The sequence below is a fragment of the Rissa tridactyla genome, chromosome 23, assembly GCF_028500815.1.
Source record: "Rissa tridactyla isolate bRisTri1 chromosome 23, bRisTri1.patW.cur.20221130, whole genome shotgun sequence".
Lineage (NCBI taxonomy): Eukaryota > Metazoa > Chordata > Aves > Charadriiformes > Laridae > Rissa > Rissa tridactyla.
Window position 1 is genome coordinate 842,628 of NC_071488.1, and position 27,942 is coordinate 870,569.

Here is a 27,942-nt window from a genome sequence, read left to right on the forward strand (position 1 = left end):
TTCTCCCTTAAACAGGGGGAAAAATAGTGTCGCGTTCCCCCCCCAGCAGCATCCCAGTCCCCAGGTCCCCAGCCTTGGGGAGAGGGTCTCCATTCTTGGGGTCCCATCTATGGGGTCTCCAACCTTGGTGTTCCCATCCTTGGGGTCCCCAACCATGGGGGTCCCATCTTTGGGGGTCCCCAACCTTGGAGTCTCAACCTTGGGGTACCAGTCCTTGGAGCCTCCATCTTTGGGATCCCGTCCTTGGAGTCCCCAGCCATTGGCTCCCACCCTTGGTGTCTCCATCCTTGGTGTCCCCATCTTTGGGAGCCCCTCCTTGGGGTCCCCAACCATGGGGATCCCATCTTTGGGGCGGTCTCAATTCTTGGTGGCCCCATCCTCGGTATCTCCATCCTTGCTGTCCCAATCTCTGGGGTCCCCTCCTTGGGGTCCCCGTCCCGGGCGGGGAGGTGTCACTGCATGGGGCCATAGGGCCAGTTGAGGGTGGTGCCGGCCAGCAGCATGTCGCGGATGAGGGTCTCGATGGGGGTCTTGCCCACCAGGCGGCTGAAGAAGAGTTGCTGGATGCCGGGGGCAGAGACGCTGCGGAGGGCGGGCAGGCGCAGGAGGAGGCGCCCGAAGCGGCTGGGCTGGCTGGGGTGCTGCCGCCGCACGTGCTCCTCCAGCGCACACTGCGACTTCTCCTGCAGGCCGGCCACCTGCCCCGGGTCCGACAGCCCCACCGCGTCTGCGGGCAGCAGGGAAACTGAGGCACGGCCGGGACCCCACCCCCGGCCCCGCCCCTTTGGCCCCACCCATTCGGTCCCTCCTCTATCACCCCGTCCCACTTGGCCCCGCCCACTCAGCCCCACCACCATTAACCTCACCCCACTAAGCCCCACCCACCTCCTTTAGCCCCGCCCACTCAGACCCACTCCTTTCATTCCCCAGCCCCCATTGAGGCCCACCCCCTTGGGACCCCACCCCACTGAGCCCCACCCCACTGAGCCCCACCCCACTGAGCCCCACCCAACCCTTCCCAGCCCATTCCTTCCCTTCACTCCCATTGATGCCCACCCCACTGGAACCCCACCTCCTTGGGACCCCATCCCATTAAACCCCACCCCATTAAACCCCACCCCATTGAGTCCCACCCCATTGAGCCACACCCCATTGAGCCACACCCAACCCTTCCCAGCCCATTCATTCCCGGCACTCCCATTGACCCCCCCCACCCCTTCAGGCCCCCACCCCACCAGGCCCCACCCACAGCCCCACCCTCTTAAGCCCCTCCCTGTTGGACCCGCCCCCTCACCGGGGGAGAAGAGGGCCACGGCCTTGAGGCAGGCGAACTCAGCAGCGTCGACATGCAGAGCCTTCAGCTTCTCCACCTGCTCCTGGAAGAGGCGGATGTGGTCCATGAAGGCCACCACGCGGTCGGCAGCCATGGGGGCGGCGTGGAGCCCAGCGGCGGCCAGCAGCGGGGCGGCGTGCAGCGGTAACGCCGACTGCGCTGCGTTCAGCACGAAGAGCTCGCTCCAGCCCAAGCGCAGCAACGCCACTTGATCCGAAAGCTGCAAGTCCGGGAAGAAGGGGATGCCCTTGGCCCATTCAATGGCGCTGAAGAGGAGGCGGGCGGCCAGCTCGCAGATGCTCTCGATGCCCACCACGCCACTGGGCTGCAGGCACTGGGCGCCATAGCGAGCTGGGGGGTACGGTTCGGCGCGGAGCAACAAGGAGATGAAGCCGCTTAAGTAGCCATGGCCACCGTAGGGGTCCCCAGGGACCAGTGGGTACTGGCCAGGGCTGCTCGGGGCGTGAGCCATGCGGCCCCGCTGCACGGCTGCGGAGGGGAGCAGGAAGTCAGCACCCAGCCCCCAGCTCCCATCACCATCCTGTGTGTGCGCCCCCCTCCCCCCCCAAATTCCTCCCAGAGATTAAACACACCAGGCTATGGTCCCCCCCAAGTGATGGATTGCAGAAGCCCTGCGTGTGCCCCCACCCATGTTAGAGGGGGGGATGTGCCATCTGGGATGGGGACAATTCCCCTCCCCAGTGCCACACACGCCCGCCCCCAGTGCCAGCCCCCACCCACAATGACCTTAAAATATGGCGTGCCAGCTTTGGGGAGGTCACCATGCATTCGGCGTTCACCCCCCTTCTTGCAAGGGGCTGATGCCAACGAGGCACCCCAGGGACATGCTGGGGGGTGGTCCCCCCCAAAGTGCCAGCACCTGGGGGAGGGGAACGACAGGAGGTCCCCTCCGGCTCCCACCCCTTGAGGTTTTTGCACTTTGGGCTTAAAAAACTCCAAATTGTGGGGGATTTTTTTTTTTCCTCTTGGCGATGCTGAGCAGTGGGTGGGGGTCTGGCCTCCTCCTCCTCCCCAGTGCCCCCTGCTCGCCCCCCCCGGCATCGCCGCCCCCTGCAGTGGGGCAGGCTCTGAGCCAGGCTTAGCCTAATGCGGCGTGACAGTCCCAGTGTCAGCCAGCGGTCGGGATGGGGGCCATGGGAACAGGGGTCCCTTGGGGATCAGGGGTCCCCAGGATCGGGGTGTCAGCAGGGGGTGGGGTGTCTCCGCCTGCTTTTGCCCCAGCCCTTGGGGTGCGGCGTGCAGCCCCAGCTCCCCCCAAACGCTTTCGCTGCTCAGCATCACCCTGGTGTGGCATTTGTGGGGGTGCAGCCCACTCCTCGCTGCCCATACAGCCCCTCCATGCAGCACCGTGACCCCCCCAAAACCCCCTTTGCATCACCCAAACCCCCCTCTTTGCGTCACCCAGCCCCCCCTTTGCATCACCTCTGAACCCCTTCTATCCCCCCAAACCCCTTTGCATCACCCAGCCCCCCCCTTTGCATCACCATGGACCCCTTTGCATCAGCCCAAACTCCTTTTCATCCCCCCAACCCCCTTTTCAACAGCCCAAACTGCCCTTTCCGTGACCCAAACCCCCCAAACCCTTTTTTCCCCCATTTTGGGCAAAACAATCGCTTCAAACCATTGGGTGTGTCCTGCAAGAGAATAAGCTATTTTAGCCCCCAAAAATACATGGGAGCAGCCGAAGGGGGGGCTTCATCCTCCCCCAGCTCCCCTGGCCATGGGCAGCGCTGGATCCAGGAGCCAGACAAGCCGATATCCCCGAAAACCTGTTCCCTTGGCCCAGCCGCGGGATCAGGCCTCACATTCCCAGTGCCTCATCCCAGGTGATTTTTGGAAAACCAAGATGTAAACCACTTTTCCCACGTAAATCCTGCCCCATTCCCAGCATCTGCACCCCCAGCATCTTCAGGGAATAAATTTGTCCCAAGGCAGTGCTCAGCTCCCAAATTCCCAGTTTCAGAGCCGGATTCGGTGCCGGTTTCCAGCTGGGAACACCGGGATAAGGAGCATCACAGGGAGCATCGCTGCCCCGGGCACAGCCGGCGATGCCGTGAGCGGATGGGGAAACTGAGGCACAGAGAAGCCGGAGCCAGTAAATTAAATCCTGGGGACGGTTTCACCTCCGTATGCTTTTCCATGAGCATCTGCAGCTTTTCCCCGTGCCCGAGGTGCTGCATCCTGCAGCGACTTCACGCACGTCTCAGGGCAGCTGGGAGCCTCCCCCGAAAAATCAGAGCCAAGAGGGAGTGTGGGGTGTCAGGGGGGTGGGAATGGGGGTTTCCCTGCATGGGGAAATCACCCCATGCCAGGGGATCCACCGTGGCCGTGCCCACAGAACCGGATCCCGGCGTTAACCAGCAGCTTGTGGCACTTCGGAATTAAAACAAAGATACAAAAAAATCTAACAAAAAGAAACCCCAAAACAAACCCAAAAACACAAATCTGACCCCAAACCACCTGGTGAAATGTGGGTTCTCCAGGGCAGGGAATTCACCTGGATTTTTTTTTTGTTGTTGTTTTATTTTCCCCAGGGATTTAATCCCTGGCTCCGGCTCCAACTGCATGAAGCAGGTGGGTGTTTGCTACAATGGGGGCTTGCTGCAAGAATTGTCCCCCCCCTCCAGACATCCAACCGGCCTTTTCGGGGAAGAAAAGGGAAAACTGAGGGTTAGGCTTGAGGTGGTTTTTTGTCCCTGACTCCAATCCCACTCCTTTTTGCACGCCCGAGCGCGATGCCGTGGCTGTACTGGGATGGCAGCTGCTCCCTTTCCCACCACAACTTCCCACCTTATCTGAATTTTGGCGATTTTTTTTTTTTTTTTTTTTTTTTTAACACTAGAAAAGGCGATTTTGGAATTTTGGGGATTCTTTTTTCTGCTAGAAAAGGTGACTTTTGAATTTGGGGGATTTTTTTTTCTTTAATGCTAAAAAAGGCGACTTTCTGGGTGGGAGAACCGCTGCTGCCGAAGAATCAGCCCATCAGCAATGACTCGAGAGGCTGCAGAATAAAACCCCTTTTTGAGCGGCTGAGCCCAGTCTGGGCCCTGCCTGTGATTATTTATAAATACTAAATTCATAAATAAGGACCTTAAATATAAATAAGGACACCCCCCCCGCCCAGGTCCATATTCAAGCAGGGAGATACCGCACGGCAGAGATTTGGCACCAAGGAGTAGGTGTAGCGGCAAAACCAGTGCCTCGATGCACCGTTTCGGGCTTTAAAAAAAAAAAAAAAAACCCAAAAATTCTGCTTTAAAGCTGCTGCTTTTTGGGGGAAAAAAAAATAAAATCAACCCAAATTGTGATGGTGGGGCTGGTTGGAGGCGAAGGGACAGGCATGCCGCATATCACCGGGAGTTTGAAATGTGATTTTAATCCCGGTCACGCTGAGCATTCAGACTAATTAACTTCAGATTTACCAGACACTCCTCCCCAAAAAGCCAAATTCTTAATCTTTTAAAGAATATCTGTATTATTGCCCTCTAATCCCCGGGTTTTTTAACAGCCACAGCCCTGGGCGACACATAACAGAGAAGAAAAGCAAACTGCCCCCGTGTCGGCGTAGCCCCAGACCTATAAACCCAGCCCGAGCTGAGGCCGAAAAAGAAATTTGAAGTCGAAATAGGGAGTTTAAATGCTGTTATAATTCAGTGGAAGAAGAAAGGGGTTTTTCTAGGCAGGAAATGCCCCAGAAAAATATTTAATGATATGAAAGTTTATCCCCTGGAAGGCGACGCTGGGGAGGGGCGGGAGCCCCGCGGCGGCTCTTGGGGGGTGATGAGGAATTCGGGGTGCAGAGTGGGGACAGGAGCTGGAACCCTGGGCGGGGGGGCAGGAATGGGACTGGGGAGTTCAGGGGTGCCAGGGGGTGCTTGACCACCCCCCGGAAAAGTTCCTCCCTGATTTGTGGCTGCTCCCCACGAAAGGACGGGCCCAAGGGACACAGGGAGGATAAAGATCAGAGGAAAAAGGAAAGAGAAGAGGGAGAGGAGTTTTCTCTTTTCCCCCTTTTTCTTTCTCTTTCCCCCTTTTTCTTTCTCTTTCCCCCCTTTTTCTTTCTCTTTCCCCCATTTTTCTTTCTCTTTCCCCCTTTTTGCTTTCTCTTTCCTTCCCTGACAGCCCTTTCTCACCTGCTTTCACTTTCTTTCTTTTACTTTCTCTTTCTGCAGTCTCTCCTTTCTCTTTCTCTCCCTTTCCCTTTCTCTCCCTTTCCCTTTCCTTTTTCTTTCTCTTTTTTTGGGGGGGGGGGGTTCTCTTTTTTGCTCTCTCCCCTTCTCACCTTCCTCTTTCTCTTTTGTCTTTCCCATTCGGGCTCGCGCTCTCCCTTCCTCCTTTCCCCTCTTTTCCTTCCCCCCTTCTCTTTTTTTTTCCTGCACTTTTTCCTCCCTTCCCCCTTTTTCTTTTATTTCTTGCTCCCTCTTGCTCTTTTCCAGTTTTTCTCCTCCCTTTCTGCCTTCGCTCTTGTTCTTCCTTGCTCTCACCTGTCCCTTTTTAGCACCCCCCCCTCCTTTTCCATCTTCTCTCCTTTTTTTGTGTCCCTTCTCCCGCACTCACTTTTCTTCTTTTCCAGCCCTTTTCCTGCTTTTCCAACCTCTCTCTCTCTTTTCCAGCCCCTCTCCTTCTTTTCCATACTCTCTCCTTTTGCAGCCCTTCTCCTTCTTCACTCCCTTTCCCTCTTTTCCACTCTCTCCTTCTTTTCCATCCCTTTTACCTTTTCTGCATCTCTGCTCTTTTCACACCCCCTGTTTTCCATCCTCTCATCTTCTTTCCCACCCTGTGTCCTTCTTTTCCACCCTTTCTCCTTTTGCATCCCTTCTTTTGCATCCCCTCTCCCTCTTTCCCAGCTTCTCTTCTTCTTTTCCATCCCCTCTCCTTTTGCATCCCCTCTCCCTCTTTCCCAGCTTCTCTTCTTCTTTTCCATCCCCTCTCCTTTTGCATCCCCTCTCCTTTTGCATCCTTTCTCCCTCTTTCCCAGCTTCTCTTCTTCTTTTGCATCCCCTCTCCTTTTGCATCCTTTCTCCCTCTTTCCCAGCTTCTCTTCTTCTTTTGCATCCCCTCTCCTTTTGCATCCCCTCTCCTTTTCCATCCTTTCTCCCTCTTTCCCGTCCCCTTTCCCTCTTTTCCACCCTCGGTCCTTTTGCACGCTCTCCCCTTTCCAGTCCCTCTCACTCTCTGTCTTCCCCTCCACTTTCCCTCCGTTTGTTTTCTCTCCCCTTCTCTTCCCTGACCCCTTCTCTTCCCTGTCCTCTTCCCATCCCCTCCCTGTCCCCTTCTCTTCCCTGTCCCCTTCCCATCCCTTCCCTCTCCCCTTCCCTCTCCCCTTCCTATCCTTTCCCTCTCCTCTTCCAACCCTTCCTTCTCCCTTTCCCTCTTCTCTTCCCATCCCTTCCTTCTCCCCTTCCCTCTCCCTTCCCCACCCCTTCCCTTGCCCCTTCCCATCCCTCCCGCCCCTTCCCTGTCCCCTTCCCTCTCTTCTTCCCATCCCTTCCCTCTCCCCTTTCCGTCCCATCCCTTCCCTCTCCGCTTCCCCGCCGCCCCTCTCCCCACCTTCCCGCCGCATCCCGACGCGGAGGCACTTGCGGAGCCGGCAGTACTGGCACTGGTTGCGGTGGTGCTGGTCCACGGGGCAGTCGCGGCCGCCCCGGCAGCTGTAGGAGAGGTTGCGGCGCACGGAGCGCTTGAAGAAGCTCTTGCAGCCCTCGCAGGTGAACTGCCCGTAGTGCTTCCCGCTGGCCTTGTCCCCGCACACCAGGCAGTCCCCCGCCGCCTTCCCCGCCGCCTCCGGGCCGCCGGGAGGAGGAGGAGGAGGAGGAGGAGGAAGAGGAGGCTCTGGCCACGGCCCCGCCGTCAGGGCCATGACTGGGGAAGGGGGGGAGGTGGTCCCCCCCGGGGGAAGGGATGGGGATGGAGGGGAAGGGGAGCCGGGCGGGGGAAGGGGGAGCCCGGGGTGGAGAGGGCAGAGCCGGGGATGGAGAAGGCGGTCCGGGATGGTGGGGAGGGGGGGGGCGGTCCGGGATGGAGGGGGGAGACCTGGAATGGAGGGGAGGTACCGGGATGGAGAAGCGGGTCCGGGGATGGAGAGGGGGAGCCGGGATGGAGAGGGGAGACGCGGGGTGGAGGTGGCGGCGGGAAAGGAGACCCGGGATGGAGACGGGGGGTTCCGGGACGGAGAAGGTGAGCCGGGGATGGAGAAGGGGATCCGGGACGGAGAGGGCAGCCCCGGGATGGAGAAAAGAGCCCCGGCTCAGGAAGCGCCCTCCGGGGCGGCGGAGCTCCGGAGCGGGCCGGGGAAGGCGGCGGCGGGGCCGGGGAAGGACGGGGACAGACTGCGGGCGGCGGAGGCGGAGGAGGAGGAAGAGAAAAGTTAATTCTCCTCCCCGCGGGGGCTGCCCGGCGCGGCGGGAGACTCCGGGGGGGCCGGGCTGGTGGCGGGGCGGGGGGGGGAGGGCGGCTACCGGGGGAGGGGGGGCGGCTCCCCGGGGAGGATTGGGGGGGGTCCCGGCGCTGTCCCCGTCCCAGCCCCGGGAACCGGTCCGGCCCCCGGGGATGGGGGGGGAGGTGTGTGTGGGGGTGTGAACGGAGCTGTGGGCACCCCCTGCGGGGGGGGGGGGGGGGGAGTGGGTGTGGGAGGGGGTGCTGGTGCCCGCCCATGGGTGTCCGTGCAGCGAGGGGTGTGTGTGTGTGTGTGCAGGGAGCTGGGCGTGCACCGAGCGGGGGGGACGTGTGTGCAATGTGTGTGTGTGGGGGGGGGTGTGCAGGGACCCGAGTGTGCAATGTGTGAGTCCATGTGCGCAGTGTGTGTGTGTGTCTCTGAGTGCCCACCGTGCCTGTCTGTGTGCAGAACTCTGAGTGTGCAATGGGTGCGTGCACACACGAGGGCCCACGTGTGCGGTGTGCGGTGTGTGTGTGTCTGTGTGTGCAAAGGGGGGGGTGGCGTGCAGGGACCCTCCTTTGCAACTTGCGTTTGTGCACGAGTCCACGCGTGTGGTTTGTCTGTGCGCTACGGCTGTGGGGGCCTGTGCGTGCAGAGCTCCAAGCGTGCACCGTGTGTGTGGTTCCGTGCGTGCGATGTGTGCGCGCAGGAGTCCATGTCTGTCTGTGTACACACGTAGGAATCGACGGCTGCGCAGGGTCTGTGCAGGGACCCCTGTGCTGGCTGTGCTCAGCCCCGACCTCACGCGTGTCCGTGTCTGTGTGTCCGTGTCCCTGTGTGCCCATGTGTCCATGTCCTTGTGTGTCTGTGTCCCTGTCCCCACGCGTGTCCGTGTCCCCGTGTGCCCATGTGTCCATGTCCTTGCATGTCTGTGTCCCTGTCCCCACGCTTGTCCGTGTCCCTGTGTGTCCATGGCCCTGCCCATGCCTGTGTGTCCATCTCTGTGTGTCCATGTCCCTGTGTGTCCATGTCTGTGTGTCCGTGTCCGTGTCCCCCGTCGTCCCCATCCGCGCCCGCTCCGCATCACGTGGCGCCGCCAACACCCGCCCATCCGCCACATATATAAGGGAAGGGGGCGGGGCGTGCCGCCGAGGGAGGGCCCGCAGCCAATCAGGGCGGGGAGCTGGGGCGTGGCCTAGGCGGGGCGTGGACAGGGCCCAAGGAGGGGGCGTGGTCTTCGGGAATAGGGGGCGGGGCTTTAGGGACGGGCGGGGCTTTAGGGACCGGCGGGTCTCCGGGGACGGGGCCAGGGACGGGGCCGGGGGTCATGTCCCCAGGGGCGGGGGACGGGGACAGGGTACAAGGGCAGCGCCCCGGGGGAGACCCCGCGGAGGCGGCGGGGCAGGGGCCGCAAGGCTTTGTGGGAGTTGTAGTTCTGCCGGTGTCACGTGGCGGGGGCGGTGTCCATCTCCCAGCGTGCTCAGCGGCGGAGCGCAGCCGGAGCGGCGGCGGGGTGAGGGCCGGGGCCCGGGGTTTGGGGGTGCCCCCTGCATCACACGGGGGGGTTGGGGACGCGGGGGGTGGATCAGGCCCTTCTCTCCTTGCTCCCCTCCTCTGCTGTTGGGGGGGCGCTGGACGGGGCTCCCCCCTGCCCTCCGAAAGGCGGAGTTCACCTCGGGGCCTTGCACTGCCCCGTGACCCCCCCCACCACCACCCCCCCGGCTTCCTGCCACCCCCTGGTCCTGCAGGGCCCCCCCAGACTCACCACCCCTTACTCCCCCCCATTTGCTGCCACCCCCCGCCCCCCCCCGACTTTCAGGATCTGATCCTGCAGGACCCCCCCCCCATACAAATTACAAACCCCCTCCTGCCACCGCCATCAGTGGGGTCTGACTCTGCAGAGCCCCCCCCCCGCCAAATCATCACCCTTAACCGCCAACTCCCCCATAGAACCCCCCCAACTTCCCCCATTTCCAGGGTCTGATCCTGCAGGGCCCCGCAGCGACCCCCTTTCCCCCCCTACCATGCAACTCCATATCCGTCCCACCCACCCCCCCCCCCAGCCTCAGCCCCTGCTGACCCCCTCCTCTCTCCCTTGTAGCCCCCCCCTCTCCGGATGCAGGGTCCCCTCCTGACGGCCACCGTCCGGGGGCTGCGGGCCATGGCAGATGGCGGCCCCCTGGCCCGCGCCATCCGCGCCAAGCTGGATGCAGCCCTGCAGCCCACCCACCTCCAGGTGCTGGACGAGAGCCCCCGCCACGGTGGCCCCCCCGGGGCCGAAACCCACTTCGCGGTCGTGGTGGTGAGCGGGCACTTCAGCGGGCTGTCCCCCCTGCAGCGGCATCGCCTGGTCCACGCCGCCCTGCGCACCGAGCTGGCCGGACCCCTGCACGCCCTCGCCATCGTCGCCAGGACCCCCCAGCAATGGGAGAGTGACCCCCACGTCCCCCCCCGGCCCCCTTGTTTGGGGGGGTCCAAGCACGAGCGGCACCGGGACGCAGCTGGGGGGGACGGGGATGCGCCCAGGAATCAGTGACAGCAGCGCTGGATGTCCCCTCTGTCACCCCCTGGTGACACCGTGGCAGGGATGGAATCCAATTCGGGGGGAGAGACAAAAATACTGGGGTGCCCCCCACCCTGCATCACCCCCAGACACCCCCTGGGTCCCACCCTGACCCCATCCTCCCCCCAACTCTTCCTGCTACCCCCTTGGAGGGGGATTTTGGGGGGGGTGTGTCCCCCCATTTAGTTTAATTTTTAAATCAATTCACCATCTTGGTCGCGTTCCCCCATCCTGTACCCCAAAAAAATAAACGCTCCCTCATGGAGCAGCTTGGAAAGGGCTCCTTCCACACGGGATGGGGGATTTGGGGTCGTTTTGGTGTTTTTTTGTTTGTTTCTTTAATTGATTTACAAACATCTAAAAACTACAGCACAGCACGACTGCGAACAGACAGAACTACGGGGGTGCTCCCCCACGGACCAGCTACACCGAAGGACGGGGGGGGAGGAGGAGGAGGAGGAGGAGGAGATGAAGCACACGCCGCTCGATCGCTTAGAGGGTATAGGAGGGGCTGCTCGCGAGGCTGAGGCAGGGGGGGGCTGCCCTAAATATTTGGGGGGACTGCCCACGATTTTGGGGTGCTGCCAGGGGCCTCCGAAGCGCTTTTGCATAGACCAACACTTCCCATCTCTTCCTGGGGACAGACCCGGGGGGGGGGGGGGGCACAGCGCCAGGACAGCCCCCCACGCCCAGCCTGCTTGGTTTTGGGGAGGGTCCCAGCCCCGGGAACCCCCCCCTTACCCCACTTTTTTTTTTTTTTGGGGGGGTGCCAGTGCTGCGTCTGGGCACTGCTTTGTGCTTTGCAAACCGCTGGTGGTTTTGTGCTCTGGGGTGGTTGGGGGCGGGGGGGGAAAAGGGGGTACAAGGAGCACCCTGTGCCCCTCCCCCATCCCACGCCACTCCCCCTAAGAAAGAAAATCCTTTAAAAACGAGTTAAAAAAAATTAAATGGCAGTTTTGGGAGTCCCCACCCCACTGCACCCCAAAATGCAGCTGTGCCCCCCCGCAACATTCAAGGAGCGGGGGGGGGGGGGGTTGGGGCAGCCCCTGCACCCCCATCGGCAAGCGGGGCAGCACCCATGGGTGATGCCTCAGGACACCCAGTCCTGGCTGGACCCCCCCAGCGCACCCCAAAGTTACACCGAGGGCAAGGGCTGTCAGCACCCCGGGGTGCTGTGCTCAGCAAGGGGCTCTGCACCCCAAAGAGTTGTGCACCCCAAGGTGCCGGGCACCCCCCGGGGTTGTGTGCTTTAAGTAGGCGGCACCCTAAAATGCCACGCAGCACCCCAACATGCCGGGCACCCCCAAGGGTTGAGCACCCCCACGTCCCATGGACCCCGACACATGCACCCCAAAGGGTTGAGCACCCCAAGGCATTGCGCGTGCCCACGCGCTGTGCACCCCTGGGGGTCCTGCACCCCAGGGTGCCTCCCCCCAAAATCCTCCTGGGGTGCAGAGGGACACCCCCCCCTTCGCCACTTCACCCGCCGGCCTCACCCCATGCAGTGCCGGCCACTGTCCTTACGGATGGGGAAACTGAGGCACGGAGCTGCCACCGCCCCATCCCTGCCACGATGAGAGTGGAGCCTTTGTCCTCCTCCTCCTCCTCCTCCTCTTCCTCCCTCCCTGGCCCCGCAGGGATGCTGGAGGGGGCACAGGGCCCATCCCACACCCCCGCAAGGCCGAGGGACCCCCGACCCCCCACCCTCAGCCCCCTGCAGCCCCCCAGGAGCGAGCAGCTATTCACAGAGGGGATGACACCGAGAAAATAAATGGGGGGGGGGGGGCTTCAGGGGTGGGGACAGGGGGTTTTGGGGGGGCCAAGTGCAAATGAAAAAGATCCCAAAATGCTCCAAGAAGACATTTCACAGTGTCTAACGAGACTAATCCCCCGGGGGGAGGTAGGGAGGGGAGCTGGGATTTGGGGGGGGCAGGTGGGGAGGTGGCAGAAGGAGTGTGTGGGGGAGTGTGTCGTCGTCCCCCCCGTCACTGCAAGACTTGCCCCCGGGTTTCGGGCAGTTTCAAGGCAAGGGAGCTGCCGAGGGCCAGGGCGGCGGAGGCCAGGAGGATGGGCACCGCCTTGGTGATACCCACGAAGGAGGTGAAGATGCTGATGCCCAGCACGGCCGCCAGCTTGCAGAGGGCGTTGAGGAAGCCGAAGGCCGTCGTCCTGCGGGCGCGGGGACGAGGGGGTGGCATCACAGGGGGTGGCTCCAAGGGACAGCTTCTGTCTCACACCCTCCCCCCCCCAACCCTGTGTTTTTCGGATAGCACCCGAAAACTCATACCCAGCACCCAAAACCGCGTAGCCAGCACCCAAAACCTCGTACCCAGTACGCTACAACTGGCACCCAGCACCCCAAGCCTCACACCTGGCACCCCATGGCTGGCACCCCGCATCTTGCACCCCACACCGAAAACCTTGTACCCGGCACCCCACAACTGGCACGTAACACCCCAGATCCGGCACCCAGCACCCACAATCTTGTACCCAGCACTCCACACATGCCACCCGGCACCCCAAACCTCCCCATCTGGCACTCAAAATTTTGCAGCCAGCACCCCAGATCTGGCACCCAGCATCCTGCACCCCATGCCTTGCAGCGAGTACCCAAAACCTTGTACCTAGAGCCTGGCACCCCACACTTGGCACCCGGCACCCAAAACCTCACCCCCAGCACTCCACATCTGTCACCCAGCACCCCAAAGCCTCACACCTGGTACCCAAAACCTCAGATCCAGCGCCCAAAACCTCAGAGCTGGCACCCAGCACCCCAAAATCTCAGACCCGGCGCTGCCCGCACCTCTTGTCGGAGGGGTAGAGCTCCACGGTGAGTACATCAAGGGCGTTCCAGGAGGCGATGCTGACACCGCCGAAGAGGCAGAGCAGCGCGATCATGGCTGACTCGCTGTTCCCGAAGGAGAGGAAGAAGCAGCTGACGCAGGACATGACACTGGAGCCGGCTGCGATGGGACGCATGGAATGGTTTGGGTTGGTTGGAAGGGACCGTAAAGATCACCCGGTTCCCCCCCCTGCCCTGGGCAGGGACACCTCCCACCAGCCCAGGTTGCCCCAAGCCCCGTCCAACCTGGCCTTGAACCCCTCCAGGGATGGGGCAGCCACAGCTTCTCTGGGCAACCTGCGCCAGGGGCTCACCCCCCTCACAGCCAAGAATTCCTGCCTCACATCTCATCTCAATCTCCCCTCTTCCAGTGGCAAACCCTTCCCCCTCGTCCCATGGCTCCCCTCCCTGCTCCAGAGTCCCTCCCCAGCTTTCCTGGAGCCCCTTGAGGGACTGGAAGGGGCTGGAAGGTCTCCCCGGAGCCTTCTCTTCTCCAGGCTGAACCCCCCCAGCTCTCTCAGCCTGTCCCCACAGCAGAGGGGCTCCAGCCCTCCCAGCATCTCCGTGCCCCTACATCGGGGAGAGGGGATGAGCATCCTCCCCGCCCAGAAGGGGAAACTGAGGCAGGAGATCACAGAATCATAGATAGTTTAGGTTGGAAGGAACCTTAAAAGCCCATTTAGTCCAACCCGCTGCCATAAGCGGGGACACCTTCATCTAGATGAAGTTGCTCAGAGCCTCATCCAACCTGGCCTGGGATGTTTCCAGGGATGGGACATCTCCCACCTCTCTAGGCAACCTGGGCCAGCATCTCGCCACCCTCAGCATAACAAAACCCCTTCCTCCATGCCCACCCAGCATGCGGAGGCGGCCGATCTTGTCCATGAGAAGGGCCGAGACGATGTTCCCGGGGAGGACAGCCAAGGTGCCCAAGAAGCTGACGAAGTAGATCATGTAGGCGTTGTTGTCGTCGCTGAAATCCAGCTGACAGCCCTCCTTGTTGTGCAGGAAGGTGCTGTTCACCACCCGGCTGTTGATGAACTTGTACTCAAAGAGATCTGTCGGGTTGGAGAAGGGGTTTGGTGGGGTAACACTCCCACCTCCGTCACCCCCTTGGGGACCACCCTGCCCCCCCCCTACCCGTGTTGTAGAAGACGGTGGAGATGAAGGTGCAGTTCTTGAAGAAGGTGTTGCTGGAGGTGATGTCCTCAAAGTAACACTCCTCGAAGAGCGAGTCCTCGAACGTCACCGACTTCATCTTCAGGCCAATGAACCTGGTGGGGTTAGGGGGAAGAGCCCAGTTCATCACCTCCACTCATGCAACAAGCGGGACCAGCCTCAGCACACCACCCCCGCCAGGACACACTTGTCATTGAAGTACTCCCCGCCCTGGTGGATCTGGTTCTCCAGGGTGAAGTTGAAGGTGAAGTGCCGGACCTTCTCGCGGGTGAAGAGCTTGGTGCGCGAGGCGTACTCGATGTTCTGCAGGTGCTTTATCATGTCCGGGAACCAGACCGTCAGCCCATAGTAACTGCGGGGACAGAGGGTCTGAGCCCGGGCACCGTGATGCCCGTCCCCTCCCAGTGCTGCCAGCCCCATCCCATCCCAGTGCTGGATCCCATCCCAGTGCTGCCCACCCCCTCCCAGTGCTGACAGTTCCGTGCCAGTCCCCTCCAGTGCTGTCCATCCCATCCCCGTGCCACTAGTCCCACTGCCAGCCCCATCCCAGTGCTGCCCATCCTGCCACCAGTCCCATCCCGGTGCTGCCCATCCCATCCCAGTCCCATCCCAGTCCCATCCCAGTCCTGCCCATCCCATCCCAGTGCTACCCATCCCATCCCATCCCAGTCCCATCCCAGTCCCATCCCAGTGCTGCCCAGCCCATTCCATCCCTGTCCAGGTGCTGCCCGGCTCCGGCACCCCTGGGTGTCCCTATGGTCCCACCTGAAGGACATGGTGAACCACACGGCCATCATCATCAGTGTCACACGGCGGTACTCGGGCGCGAAGCACTGCTGGAAGTTGCTCCAGACCTATGGGTGGGGGGACACACGAGAGGTGACACGGGGACACAGCGGGGAGTGGGTCCCCCCTGGGGCAGGACCCAGCCTCACCTGCTGCGAGAGGTTGAGGAATCGGACGAGCCAGCGCCGGTACCACGTGCCGGTGTCCGACTGGATCTCGATGAGTTCATCCTCCCGCTTGATGGTCTTGATGTGGGTGACCTGCGGGGTGGCAGGGCCAGGGGGACAGTCTGGGGACACTGGGAAGCGCCAGGCTCGGCCAAGGCTCCCGGGTGAGACCCGTCCCCACCTCGTGCCTCAGTTTCCCCGCCTGTTAAAGCAGGGCTGACCCTCTCCAGGCGGTGCTTTTCCCAGAGGTGGGAATTTGCAGCCCCCTGCCCTCCCCCAGGCTGCTGGGTGCCCAGAGGCTCAGCCCCAGAGCAGGGGTACCTTACCGAGAAGACTCTCTCGGGGTGGCCCTTGGCCCTCATGTTGGTGTCATGGACCTGCTTCAGCACCATCCAGGCCTCATCGTGTTTGCCGTTCTGCAAGGCAGAGCCTGGGCTCACACCAGCACCAATCCTGCCCCCGTCCCACCACCTGCTCAGGGTCCCTGCCTGGGTCCCCCCGTCTCCATCAACTGCTCAGGGTCCCACCACCCACTTGATGGTCCCTAGTTGGGTCCCTGCATCTCCATCACCCACTCGGGGTCCCTGCCTGGGTCCTGCCACACACCTGGGGGTCCCTGCCTGTGTCCCTCCATCTCCATCACCCACTCAAGGTCCCTGACCAGGCCCTCCCACCTACCTGTGGTCCCTGCCTGTGTCCCACCACCCACCTGGGGGTCCCTAGTTGGGTCCTTCCTTCTTCATCACCCAGTCAAGGTCCCTGCTGAGGTCCCACCACTCACCTGGGGCTTCCTGCCTGGGTCCCATCACCCACTTGAAGGTCCCTGCTTGGGTCCCTCCATCTCCATCACCCACTTGGGGTCCCTGCCTTGGTCGCTCCATCTCTGCCACCCGCTCAGGGTCCCTGCCCAGCTCCCCGCCGTCCCACCACCCACTTGGGATCCCTGCTTGCACCCCCCAGCCCCCCAACAGGATATGGCCCTGCGTCCCCCCAGCTCCGCTCACCTCCAGGAAGAAGCGGGGGCTCTCAGGCATGGTGGTGAGTGCCCCAATGGCGAAGACAGAGGGGAAGGCGCAGACCAGGACGAAGACCCTCCAGCTGTGGAACTGGTACGCCGAGCCCATCTGGAAGCTCCAGCCTGGGAGATGGGACAGCAGATGGTGGTGGTGGTGTTGAGACCCACCAAACTCGCCGCATGCTCTGGCACTGGGAGGCTCTTACCGTAGTGGGGGATGATGGCCCAAGCCATGGCGGAGGCATAGATGCCCCCGATCATCCAGAACATGCAGAGCCAGCTCAGGTGCTCCCCGCGCTTCTCCTGCGCCAGGAACTCCGAGAAGTAGGAGAAGACGATGGGGATGGAGCCACCGATGCTGGGGGATGAAGGGCAGAACGGCATCACCGCCCGCCCCACCATCCCCACCACAAACCGGGGGGTTCCGACACAAGCAGGGGAGCGGGAGGGAGCTCAGCCCTCCAACATGGGGGGCCTGGACACCCGGGTCCCCTAACAGGGTGCCCTGTCCCCCCCTTACCCCACGCCCGAGAGGAGGCGGCAGAAGAGGAAGGTGCCGTAGCCTTGGACAAAGGAGGAGAAGAAGGCGAAGACGCTGTTGACGGAGAGGGAGATGAGGAGGCACTGCCTTCGGCCCAGGCGGTCAGCCAGCCCGCCCCACAGGAAGGCGCCCACCATCATGCCCAGGTACACGATGAGCCCTGGGGGACGCACAGACACGTGGTGCCATCAGTCCCGGGGGACCCAGCTTCCCACACCCCGAATCGCCCGCTGGGGGGTGACGGCGATCGGAGGTGGTGACCCCCCCCATCCCCGAGCCGAGCACAGCCAGGACGCCCGGGTCCCCTCGCAGGGAGGGGGGACTGACCCCCACATATGAGCCCAGGGGACACCTGGGTTGCCTCCAAGGCAACAAAGAGGGGGGGGGCAGATATGTCCCCAGGGCCCCCCCATACCCTCGCATCCGGCCCTTACTCCTGCCCCAAGTTTGCCAGGTCTCAGGGAGGGGGGGTGGAACTGGTAATACCTAGGATGGGGGGGGCGCTCGGGCTGCAGCTGCCACCGCAGAAGAAGGGGGGAGCGCGCCGCAGTGCGGCCAACGCAGCCACCCACAGCCCCCCCAGACCCACGCGCAGCATCCCCTTATCAGCCCCAGGCAGGAGGTATGGGGGGGGGCTCTGCCTTGGCCCCCCGGGGGCTGCAGGGCCAGGGGGGCCATCAGTCACAGCCCAACTGTGCAGCGGCATTCACCCCCCCCAGCTCCCCTCCCCCATTGCTCTGGTGGGGACCAGTGTGGGACCGGGAGGAGGAGGATGGTGGGAGCCCTACGTTTGGGGGGGTTGCATGTCCCTCCCTTGTCCCCACATCTCCTCCTGACCCCCCACATCTCACTCTGCATCTCCATGGCCCCCCCCTGCAATATCCTCAAGGCACCCCCCGTATCTTCCTGCGTCCGTCCCATAGCTCGTGGTGTCCCCCCATTGCCCATGTCCCTCCATACCCCCCAGATTGTCCCCACGTGTCCTCCCACATCCCCCATGTCCCCCTGCACCCCCATATCTCCTTGTGTCCCTCCACAGCAATGTGACCCATGTTGCTGTGTCCCCCCAAAACCCCCCCCAAAGCTCCCTGAGTCCCCCTTGTCCCCCATGTCCTTCCCCATCCCCACACTCCCTTTGCCTCCACCTCCCTCTGTGCCTCTCTGATCCCCGCATGTCCCCATGACCCCAGCATCCCCATGTCACCCCATGTCCCCTCATGTCCCTCCACATCCCCATAGCTCCCAGGGCCCCCCATGTCCCTCCACATCCCTCTGTCTGCCCATCTTCTCCCATGTCCCCATCTGCTTCTGCCTCCCCCCATCTCCCCATGTCCCTCCTGTGTCGCCCCGTATTCCTTATGTCCCTCCATAACCCCCCAACTGCTCATGTCACCCCATGTCCCCTGCCCACTCACGTTCCCTGTGTCCCTCCATCTCCCCATCTGCTCATGTGCCCCCATATCGCTTGTCCTTCCATGTCCCCATCTGCTTGTCTCTCCCTACATGTCCCCATGTCCCCCCCGTCCCCCTCTATATCGCCATACCCCCTATCTGCTCATGTCCCCCATACCCTCTGTGTCCCTCCGTCTCCCCCTCTACTCATGTGCCCCAAAATCCCATGTTCCTCCATATCTCCATCTGCTCCTGTCCCCCCCCCGTATCTCTCCACATCCCTCATCCCTCCATGTTCCGCCCCCGTACCCCTGTCCCTGTCCCTCCATATCCCCCTGTCTGCTTGTGTCCCCCATCTGCTCATGTTCCCCCATATCCCCTATGTCTTTCCGCGTCCCCATCTGCATGTGTCTCCCCACAACTCCCCATGTCCCCGTGTGTCTCTCCATATCCTCCCATCTGCCTGTGTCGCCCCTGGGACTCCCCACATATCACTGCACATTCCCCATCTCCCAGCATCCCTTCACGTCCCCTCGTGTCCCCCTGTCCCTCATATACCTCTACCTGCTCGTCTCCCCCCACATCTCTCCACAGCCCCCATCCCCCAGTGTCCCCCGCCATGTCCCCCTGTCCCCTCCTCACCCAGCATGCCCTTGTTGGAGTCAGAGAGGCACATGTCCTTCTCAGCGCTGGGCAGGACAAAGCCCACCACGAAGACCTCCACACCGTCGGCCATGAGGGCCAGTCCCAGGACGAAGTAGAGGGTCCACTGGAAGCGGCCATGGCCGCACTCCTGCAGGATGAGCTCGTACTGCTGCGCCAGCTCCTCCTTGTCCTTCCGCCGCTGGCCTTCGCTGTCATCGAAGGCGCCGACGGCCACCTCGGCCCCCAGCCGCTCCCCGGTTTTCATCGAGTCGTGCCGGGGGATGCCCTGGTACTCGCCCTCGTAGATCTCGTCCTCCTCGTCATGCCCCTCGGTGGCATCACTGGAAGCCCCCTCCTCTTCGTTGGCCCCCTCACCCCCCCGGTAGTAGCCGTCCTGGGGCGGGTAGTCTTCATCATCCTCCTCTTCCTCGAAGCGGGAGTAGGAGCGCTTGGTGTACTCATCCTGCATGCGGTCCATGCCCTTGCTCACCTTCTTGGCCGCATGTTTCTTCACCTCCTTGGCGATGTCCTTGGCGCCCCGGATGAACGCCGTCCGGTCTCGGAAGCTCTCATCCATGGTGCCGGGGGGATCCGCCAGGACACCAGGATGAGGAGAGAGGTCTCTGAGTTGGGGGCTGTGCCCTCACGCCCGGGGACAGCAGTGGGATGCAGGGAGACGGGCAACGGCGCTACCCATCCGTGTGTCACTGTCTGGGGGGGGGACACGGGGGGGACCTGAAGAGCCCAGACATAAGCAGGGGCAGTTTTAGGGTAGGAACGGCCGTGTCCCACCTCACCCCAGGGTTTGCTCTGATCTCCCCCCACCAGCACCCATAACAATTTTTCCCCATCTCAAATGGAAACATGAGGACTTCGGGCACCCCTACCCCATGGGGAGTCACCCCAGGGCAGGCACCCGGGCACAGAGAGCCCAGCTCGGGGCCAGGCACCCGCAGTGGGGACGGGGTGGGATCCCAGGAGGGTCCCACAGCCCCTCCCATCCACCCCCCGGGCCCGCCAGGGCCCCCAGGCCACGGGGACCCCTCTGGCACCGCCAGTGCCCCCCCAGCAGCCCATTGATGGAAAAGGCCCCGCCCTCCCCTCAATGGGGCTGGGAAGGTGCGGCTGGGCCAAGGACCAATGAGCTCCAGGGGGCGTGGCCGCCCACCGGCATCAATGGGGCCGCGGTGGCCTGGCCCAGCTGTTCCGCCAATGAGCTTTCAGGGGGCGTGGCCACGCAGCTGCATTCTTCCCCCCCCCCAGCTCAGGGCACCCTTGGGCCGGGGGGGGCGGGTCACAGCGCTGGGGTCAGACCCTGGGGACCCCGCTGGGGTGGCCCAGGTGACCCCAGCGGGGCACAGGGGGACCCCAAAGGTGGGGGGTCCCCGATGACAGCGCAGGCCAGGGGACATCTCTGCCTACCGCCGGCAGGGGGGGACCCCCCACAGCACCCCCGTGCTGGGCTGCAGCCCGGATCCGGCCTTTGCGGGTCTGTCCCCACGAGGGACAGAGGATGAGGGAGCCGGGGGGACATCGGGGACGTCACCGCTCCCCGGCCCATCCACCCAGGATTGCATGTCACCACCAAAAAGCAGGCCAGCAGTGGGCCTAGACCAAACCCCCGCGTTGCCTTGGGACGGAGCAGCACCAGCACTGGAGGGATGGTGAGGGGACCAGCCTCCCCAAGGGCACAGGCGTCCCCAAAACCTCCCATGGCAGCCCCAATTCTGTCTGTCAGTGCCCCAGGTCAGGGGGCTCAGGGAGGTGGGTTTGGGACAGAGGTCCCTCGGAGGGGTCCCGGGCTGGCTGATGGTGGCCCGGGCGCATCCCCGGCCACCCAAGGCTGGCTGCGGTGGCAGAGCCAGGGCTAGCGTGTGCCAGAGCGAGCTCCCCGGGGGAGGCTTCCAGAAGCCCTTTGGCTGCTGGCCGCATTTGGCCAGAGACGCTGTTGTCGGCAGAAGCTGACCCGGCCGGTGGGGGCAGAGCTGGAGAGTGCTGGGGGCACCCAAGGGTCTGACCGATGGGGAGGAGAGGGGGCACCTGGCTACACCCTAGAGGCTTCAAACTGCCAGTGGCATCTCCCTGTCCCCACACACCCTGCACCCCCAGCCCAGCGTCCCCCCCGCCACAGGCTGCCAAGGGCAGGCAGTGAACCCCCTGTCGAGCCCTGCAGAGCCCAGCGCAGCTCATGACAGGGATGGACCTGCAGCACCCAGCCTGGGCAGTAGGCACAGGCACTGCTTACCCAGCCCGGGGGGGAGGCCAGCGTGACCCCCCCAAAAGGGCTATTTTTATCCCTGGCAGCAGCCAGGCATGGCCGGCAAGGCAGCAGTTGAGCCGCAGGGAAGAGGACGCAGCCGGCACCGTGTCCGCCCTCCCCAAGCCAGGGGACGGGGACAGGGCATGGCGGAGGAGCCAAAAATAGCCCTTCCAAAAGAGCCGGGGCTGCAGGCAACGCTCCCGCCCTGGGGCAGGGACCTGGGGACAGTGCGGTGCCGGTGCTGCAGCACGCTGTGGCCCCCCCAGTTTCTGAGTGAAGCCGGCTGGGTGCTTTTAAGCAGTATAAAATCCCTAACACACCTGCTGCCCTCTCTCCCCTCGGCCAACGGGGAGCAACCCCGGCACCGTGCCCACCCTGGGGAGCCCCCGGTGTCCCCTCCTGGAATCAAAACCCATTGTCACCCGAGTCCCCTGGAAGGAGCCGATTCACGGACAAGGTCATTTTGCTCCAGCCAGGCTGGCAGCTCCCTGCGGTGCCTCCCAATGCGCCGCGCCACAGGACGCCGTTATACAGCCCGTGACATATAACAACCCAGCAAAAAGAGAGAGGGGAGCCCAGAAAGGCCAAATCCCTGCTGGAGCCGAGGATGGGGCTGGGAAGCAAGGTCATAGCTGTGCTCTGTGCCGGAGAGGATGCTCAGCGTGAGCCGGGGGGGCCTGGAGCGGCCCAGCCAATGCTGCGCCTTGGCCACGGAGGGTTTTGAGATCAGGGGGTCGAGTTCAGGAGGAAGAGAGAAATTACATCGGCCGTAGGCGCCCTAGAACCAAGAGCTAGAGGAAGTGGGGGGTCCCCAAAAATGCTCTTCTGGTTGCAAAGCCCCACCGTCGGCCCCGACAGCCCTGTCCTGGCGTGAGACGGAGCTGCCCCCACCAGCCCCAGACAAGGTTATCGGACTCCAAATCCATTTCCTCCTACCCTGCGTCCAACCGGAGCCCCCGATTGATGCAGTCTTGCCCCACTGCACATGCCTAAACCCCCCGGGGGTCCCACATTAGGGCTCATCTGCATCCCTGTCCCCACCTCGCAGCCCCCAGCCTTTTTGCATTATGGCAAGAACATGGCGACAAGGGAGAAGAGTTTTAAATTGCCTGTGTCCAAGGTCATCTTCTACCACCCCCCCTTGGCACCCCCAGCGATCTGCGGTGCTCCCCCTCCCCAAAACCTGCCGGTACCATCACCATAAATACCCATCCCTGCGCCGAAATCCCAATCCCCATCGTCAGAGATTCCCTGGCCGTATGACTGCGCGGGAGGGATGACAAGAGGCTATTAAACACGCACAGAAAAAGACAGAGCAAGGCTAGAGGCAAGGTTTTCCAGGACAAAATGGCCACAACCAAGTGGAAAGGAGAAGCCAAACCCCTAATCCATCAGACAGCGGCTCCGAGGATGCTAATTAAAAGCAGCGGGGAGAGGAAGGGGGGAAATCTGCCGTATAAAAGGCATTTCTTTCTCTCCTTACCTGTTTCAGCCCTCACTCTGCTCCAGCTCTTCCGTTTGGCACCTGCCTCCTGCGCTGCGAGGATGAGGAAGGATGCTCCGGCAGGGATACGGCAAGGAAATAGCTCCCGGGTACCAGACCCAGCGTTAATGTCGCAGCCTCCGCCACACACGCTGAGCGCTGGGAGAGTCCATCGCCACAGCCCAGGGAAGGGAGGTGGCGGGGAGGGCTGTGCTACAGCAAACGAGACGCTGGGGGGGGGGGGGACACCGGCAGGAGGATGGGGGGCTCGTCCCTCACCTTCGCTTATTAGGGAAGGTGATGCCTCCCCCCCGGTGCTGCCCACGCTTGCAGGGAGCTCCCGGATGGAAGCTGCTCCGGTGACGGCAGAGGTGATGGTGGCTAATGGGGGGGACAAGCTGTCGTTCCCCGGTTTCCCCGTCCCCAGGGATTCGGGGTGTAAAAAGCGAAGCCGGCGCTCAGCCCCTCTCCGGCAGCCTCTCCTCCCGCCGCCCACCGCAGCCGCAGGCAGCGCGGCGGCTGGAAACGCAGCCTGGCAAATCTGAGTCACGGCCTCCTCGGGGCTGAATTCTCATTTCTGCAACGAGCCGTCCCCACCCGGGCTGTCCAGACCCGGCCCCTCCGCTGCAGCAGGGCACAAACGCCTCTGACATTTTTTTTTTTTTTTGGGGGGGTGCCAGGAGGAACGCAGTTCTTGCAGGGAGGCAAAGTGGGGGGGGGGGGGGGGGGACGGACACCCAAACCGCCCTCGATTTGCCCCTTGTCACTCACCAATGGTGGGAAATGGGGACCTCGGGTTCTCCAGCCCAGGGGACGCGGGGCACAGAGCACTCCCAGCACATCCCTGAGCCCCTTCCTCTCATGTCCTACATGCAGTGAGTTGAGCCAGTCTCAGCTTCCAGGACATTTAGCCCCAAAGCTCCGTGAATCCGTCAGCAGAGCCAGGTACGGGGCCAGGCTTCCCGTGCCCTGGCTGTGCCGAGCTCGCAGCAGCTTGGGCACAAACCAGACCCCCGCGGGAGACCATCCTTCAATAAGGAGGAGGAGGAAAGCGCGCTTGAGGCCGAAATGAGTAGGACCGAGTGCCTGGACTGACAGCCATGCGGCGGGAATACAGCTCAGACTGGGCAAATAGGGTTCGGGACCAGTCCGCACCAGTGGCACCAGCACAGGGAAGGACTTAGGAAACTGGAAGCTGAGATCCTGGTGGAAATAACCCCCAAAAGGGGGAATGTATCAGAGCTACCAGGGTGTTTAAGCGAGCGGAGAGGGGCTGGGGCAGCAACGTCCCCGCTGCGTGGGTGGCAGCACCCAGGGCCAGGTGCCCGCTCCATCAGCACGGCATTCAGGCTGCAGGGCTCGTCACGGCAGAATGAGCCCCGGCACCGAGCATCATTGGCCTGGGCTGGACTGCTGAGCGTTGCTTCCTCGGGGCCACCGAGTCCCATCAAGCTATGACTCATGAGCCACATTGTCACCGGCAAATCTCCGTGTCCCCGTCCTCCTTCCCTCTGTCTCTGAGCATCCGGGAGCTCGCACTGAGCCCTAAAGCTTTAATGCGTGTAACAGGAGCGAAATGCATCGCAGCAGGGACAGAGGAATGTTTTTCTCTTGTCCTCAGGGCCTCAGATCACATCACATTTGCCAGCGCCTAAAAACCAGGGGGGACGGGATAAAACCAGGGGGAACGGGATAAAACCAGGGGGGACCGGATAAAACCAGGGCTGAGTCCATTCGTGGCAGGGAGATCAGCTGCCCTGGGTGGGTCCTGGTGGCTTCCCTGAGCAAAGAGCGCAGAAATGCCACGGCAGGGCTCGCTGGCTACGCCGGTTTCTTCAGACACTTGAGATCTCGAAGCACCTCGGATCTCAGCATCACGGTCATGGCAGATAACCTCCGTCCCCCCAAGCACACGTCTCGCCCCTCCTGTACCTAAATCCACCCATTCCAGTGGTCCAAGCTGGATTCTCCCCAAATTTCTGACCGCAGACCATCAGGAGGGGGTGACTGATCTTGTCACTCCCTCCCCAGCTGGTTTGGACCACAGGTATTCCCTATTCTGGAGGGAGAGGAGGAAGCAACTATATTATTGTTTTTTGCTATTAAAACAGAAGTTGTTTCCTCCCCGCACACACCTCGCAGAGGCTTTTGGAAGCTGGAACCAGACCGGCTGAGGCTGCTGTGAAATGAAATCCAAAGCTGTGCGGCAAACAGCACCAAGTGACAGGCTACAACTGTCCTGGGGCTGGAGCTCCTGCAGAGCCGGGAGCATTTTGCCTTTGGAGAAAAGCACCCAGGGAGGCGCCGGCAGGATTGGGGCAGCGCATGGAGATGCTGAAGCACTGCCTCGGTGCAGACTGAGGCGCTGGGATGAAGGAGGAGGCAGCATCTTCCCACTTCTACATCCGACCGCCAGCTCCAGGCTCCCTCGGAGGGTCCGCCGCTGTCGGGGGTGGGAGAAGGGGTTTGTGTATCTCCGCACAAACACCTTCATTGGCACCTGAACCCAACTCGCTGTGACGTGGTAGACACACACCTCTCCATCGCCGCCGTGGCAGCTCCAAGGGCTGCAGATTCCCACCTCGCGGGAGCCTGGACACTCAAGCTAACGAGGTCACCAGCAGCCGGAGCAGCAGCGAGTCCACAGAGACCGAGACATCTCCCTTCTGGCGCGTGCTTAGAGCCCATCGATGGGATGACAATTTCCCTCTCCCTTGGCATCAGTTTTTCCACTCCAGGAATGCTTTTAATCGCCGTAGCTATCACGGATTTTTCACGGCACTGTTTGACTTAGATCAGACCTTGGCACCAAAAATCTTCCATCATCTGCTCTCCAGCCCAGCATTAAGATTGACACCCTGTGTGCGGTTAAAGCACCCGTTTTGTGCTGCCAAAACCAGAGTCCACCTCGGCCCTCCCCAACTCGCTCCTCGGCCCTCCCAAATTAAACCCCACAGCACTGCTGCTGCTTCAAGATCTGCTCAGCTTTGGAGGTGCTTTTCTCTGCTTCGTTAAGAGGTCCTTCCCCTCCACCCATCACCTGCAACAGGGGATTTAAGCATCTGCCTCGTCTACACCTAATGAAAAGCGAGAGTATTACTGCCTGGAACCGCATCCAGGTGTACACAAACACTCCAGCACGCAGGCGACCGCAGCAGAGAAAGGCAAACTACAGCCCCATGCTTGGGAAGATTAGCACAAACATTAGGTATGTTTTAAAATGCACTCACCAGGCATCTCCTAAGAAAAACACCTACAGCCCAGCTGCCGTCGGCTCAGGAGCAGCCAGCAGAGCCCCTCGCAGCTTCTGGCCTCTTAACCACCACCGATTTCCTGCTAATTTACACCTGAGCCCCGTTTTCTCCTCCCGCTTCAGCTCCGCTCCTCAAAGCAGCAGCTGTGAAGCCACTTCTCATTTTCCTCCCAGCACAGGTGGAGGAACCGGAGCCAAACCGTGCGATGACTTCACCCCATTGCTCCCTCCACCAGCCGCAGTGGCAGAGAGTCCTGGGTCCTGCTTCCCCCGTCTCCCCGCAGCCAGTTGATGTTTGCATCAGGCTCTTTCCCTAATTTTACCACCCAGGCAGCACACGGTGGATCGGCTCCAGGCTGGACACAATCCAGCAGCAATTCCGAGGCACGTTCTGGGAGGGAGATTGAATTGATGCAATTGTGCCGGGCTCTGGAGTGACCCAGAGCAGAGACAGCCAAGGCCCGTGGGCGGTTTAATGAAATCACCGAGGTTCAGTGAGCACCCCCGGTGCCTCCAGGTCTGCTGGAAGACCCTGCGCAAGTCGCATTCCCTCCTCCGAACTTCATTGTCCCCTGTATAAACTTGGGAACCTTCACCACAGCTGAGCATCTGGGGTTAATGTCAGGCTGAGCACACCACCACTCCGGTTTAGTGGGGGCACTGGGTGCTCAGCCTGGTCAGGATCAGCCCCCCACAACCACTCTGCCCTTCCAGAAGTCCTGGAAACTGTTCCCAACACAGCAAGCCCCAAATCTCCTCGAAGAGTCCTGAACTCTCCCCAGGAAGGCCGGATTCGAGCAGGGATGTCTGTTCAAGGAGCAGCACAAGACTCTACGTCAGTCAGAGCGCAGAGCTCTTCCAGTCCGTCTCACAGATCCTTCAGCGGCCACTCACGTGCCAAAGGCAACAGAAGCGGAGGAGAAATCAAGCTCGTGGATCAGCTGTGCTATTTCCCCGACCTTTCACCATCGGGCTCTGCATTTCTCCAGATCTCACTCACCAAACAACCTCGTGATGACAAAAGGGGGTGGCACGGCACCGTTCTTTCTCTCTGGCCCGCAAGGGTGAACAGAGATTGGAGCTAAAGGTCAGTTTTAGCCCTAGGATGTTAAAATAGAACAGAAATAAGCCAGCAAAGAGTAAAATCAAGGCTGAAAGCAAGGCAGCTTCTCTGCAGAGCACTGAAAAGCCACAGCAGCCTTCCAACAGGAGTCACAACTGCCAAAAAAGCCCCAGAGTCCCCTGGTTCTTGCACAGAGCCACAAAACAACTCCAGGCAGCCAAATATCTTGAAGCGCTTTTTTTCTTTAAATCACCTGGATTTAAAGCCTCATATGTAAAAAGGCAACACCTCCCTCCCTATCTCCAATTGCCGGCTCTTCCGCCTCCCCGTATGGAGCTCTGCAGAAAGCCAGGCCCCCTCCCTCCTCACACCTTCCTGACTACTGGGGAAGGCGCAAAACTTTCCATTCCCAGACTCTGCTTTTACACTTCCCCAATTATCGGTCCCACTGGCGCAAAGACGCTGAATTCATTAGCAGAGGCAGGACAGCACTGGCGCCCCAGCCCCAGGAAGAGTGGAGATAACACGTGGACCAGATCTGCTCTACCTCCTCTCCCAACTGGACTGCTCAACCCCAGTTTTGTTGTCCCCCCAGTTACCAATATCCCCAGAACCACAGCTATAATGGTTCCCTGTGGCTCAGCAACGTCAAAATGAGATCTCATTTCTAAAGGAGTGGAGAGGGACCAGGCAGGGACTCAGGAGAGCAAGTTTCACTGCCAAATTACCCCTCCACAAGTCCTGCCCATTTACTTGTGCTCTCTGGGACAACAGCATCCAAGGATGCGATGGACTTTAAGGCTCAATCGTACATTTTCTTCGCCGCAGGTGACACAGAGCCTGTCAGCCATCAACGAACAGCCTGGATAAAGCAAGAGTTCGGGTGCATCAACCCTAATTCAGCACCTCACCGAGACAGATACGCAGCATTGGTACCAGCAGAGGCGCAGAGCTTTCACAGGCCGATGAATCCATCGCGCGAGGCGAGAGCAGTCAGCAGCCGAATAGCGTCTCGATCATAAA

The 27,942-nt window shown here is 61.6% G+C and overlaps 3 protein-coding genes across 9 annotated transcripts; 1 reads left to right on the forward strand and 2 right to left on the reverse strand.

Moving 5' to 3' along the window:
• Positions 1 to 309: 309 nt before the first annotated feature.
• LOC128900981 (nuclear receptor subfamily 2 group F member 5-like) lies at positions 310 to 7,214 on the reverse strand. Its single transcript, XM_054182689.1, has 3 exons — positions 6,905 to 7,214; positions 1,295 to 1,822; positions 310 to 727 (listed from the first exon to the last, which is right to left on the reverse strand). The coding sequence occupies exons 1-3, from the start codon at positions 7,212 to 7,214 to the stop codon at positions 453 to 455; spliced, it is 1,113 nt and encodes a 370-aa protein (XP_054038664.1). The 3' UTR covers positions 310 to 452.
• A 1,897-nt stretch (positions 7,215 to 9,111) lies between these two features.
• Positions 9,112 to 10,570, forward strand: BOLA1 (bolA family member 1). The gene is made up of 2 exons (XM_054182933.1): positions 9,112 to 9,243; positions 9,832 to 10,570. Exon 2 carries the CDS (start codon positions 9,847 to 9,849, stop codon positions 10,264 to 10,266), a length of 420 nt encoding a protein of 139 aa, XP_054038908.1. The 5' UTR covers positions 9,112 to 9,243; positions 9,832 to 9,846; the 3' UTR covers positions 10,267 to 10,570.
• Positions 10,571 to 12,235: 1,665 nt separating this feature from the next.
• SV2A (synaptic vesicle glycoprotein 2A) lies at positions 12,236 to 27,934 on the reverse strand. 7 transcript variants are annotated; one of them, XM_054182743.1, is made up of 15 exons: positions 27,831 to 27,914; positions 26,857 to 26,956; positions 22,604 to 26,745; positions 18,858 to 19,595; positions 16,803 to 16,983; positions 16,489 to 16,640; positions 16,272 to 16,405; positions 15,594 to 15,683; positions 15,250 to 15,360; positions 15,080 to 15,168; positions 14,502 to 14,666; positions 14,276 to 14,409; positions 13,990 to 14,193; positions 13,097 to 13,256; positions 12,236 to 12,462 (listed from the first exon to the last, which is right to left on the reverse strand). In XM_054182743.1, the coding sequence occupies exons 4-15, from the start codon at positions 19,435 to 19,437 to the stop codon at positions 12,279 to 12,281; spliced, it is 2,184 nt and encodes a 727-aa protein (XP_054038718.1). In that variant the 5' UTR covers positions 19,438 to 19,595; positions 22,604 to 26,745; positions 26,857 to 26,956; positions 27,831 to 27,914; the 3' UTR covers positions 12,236 to 12,278. The 7 variants fall into 7 exon arrangements, with proteins under 7 accessions (XP_054038718.1, XP_054038717.1, XP_054038716.1 ...); XM_054182742.1 differs by having other exon boundaries at positions 22,604 to 26,956; positions 27,856 to 27,934; XM_054182741.1 differs by having other exon boundaries at positions 22,604 to 25,461; positions 25,834 to 27,866.
• Between the last annotated feature and the right edge of the window lie 8 nt (positions 27,935 to 27,942).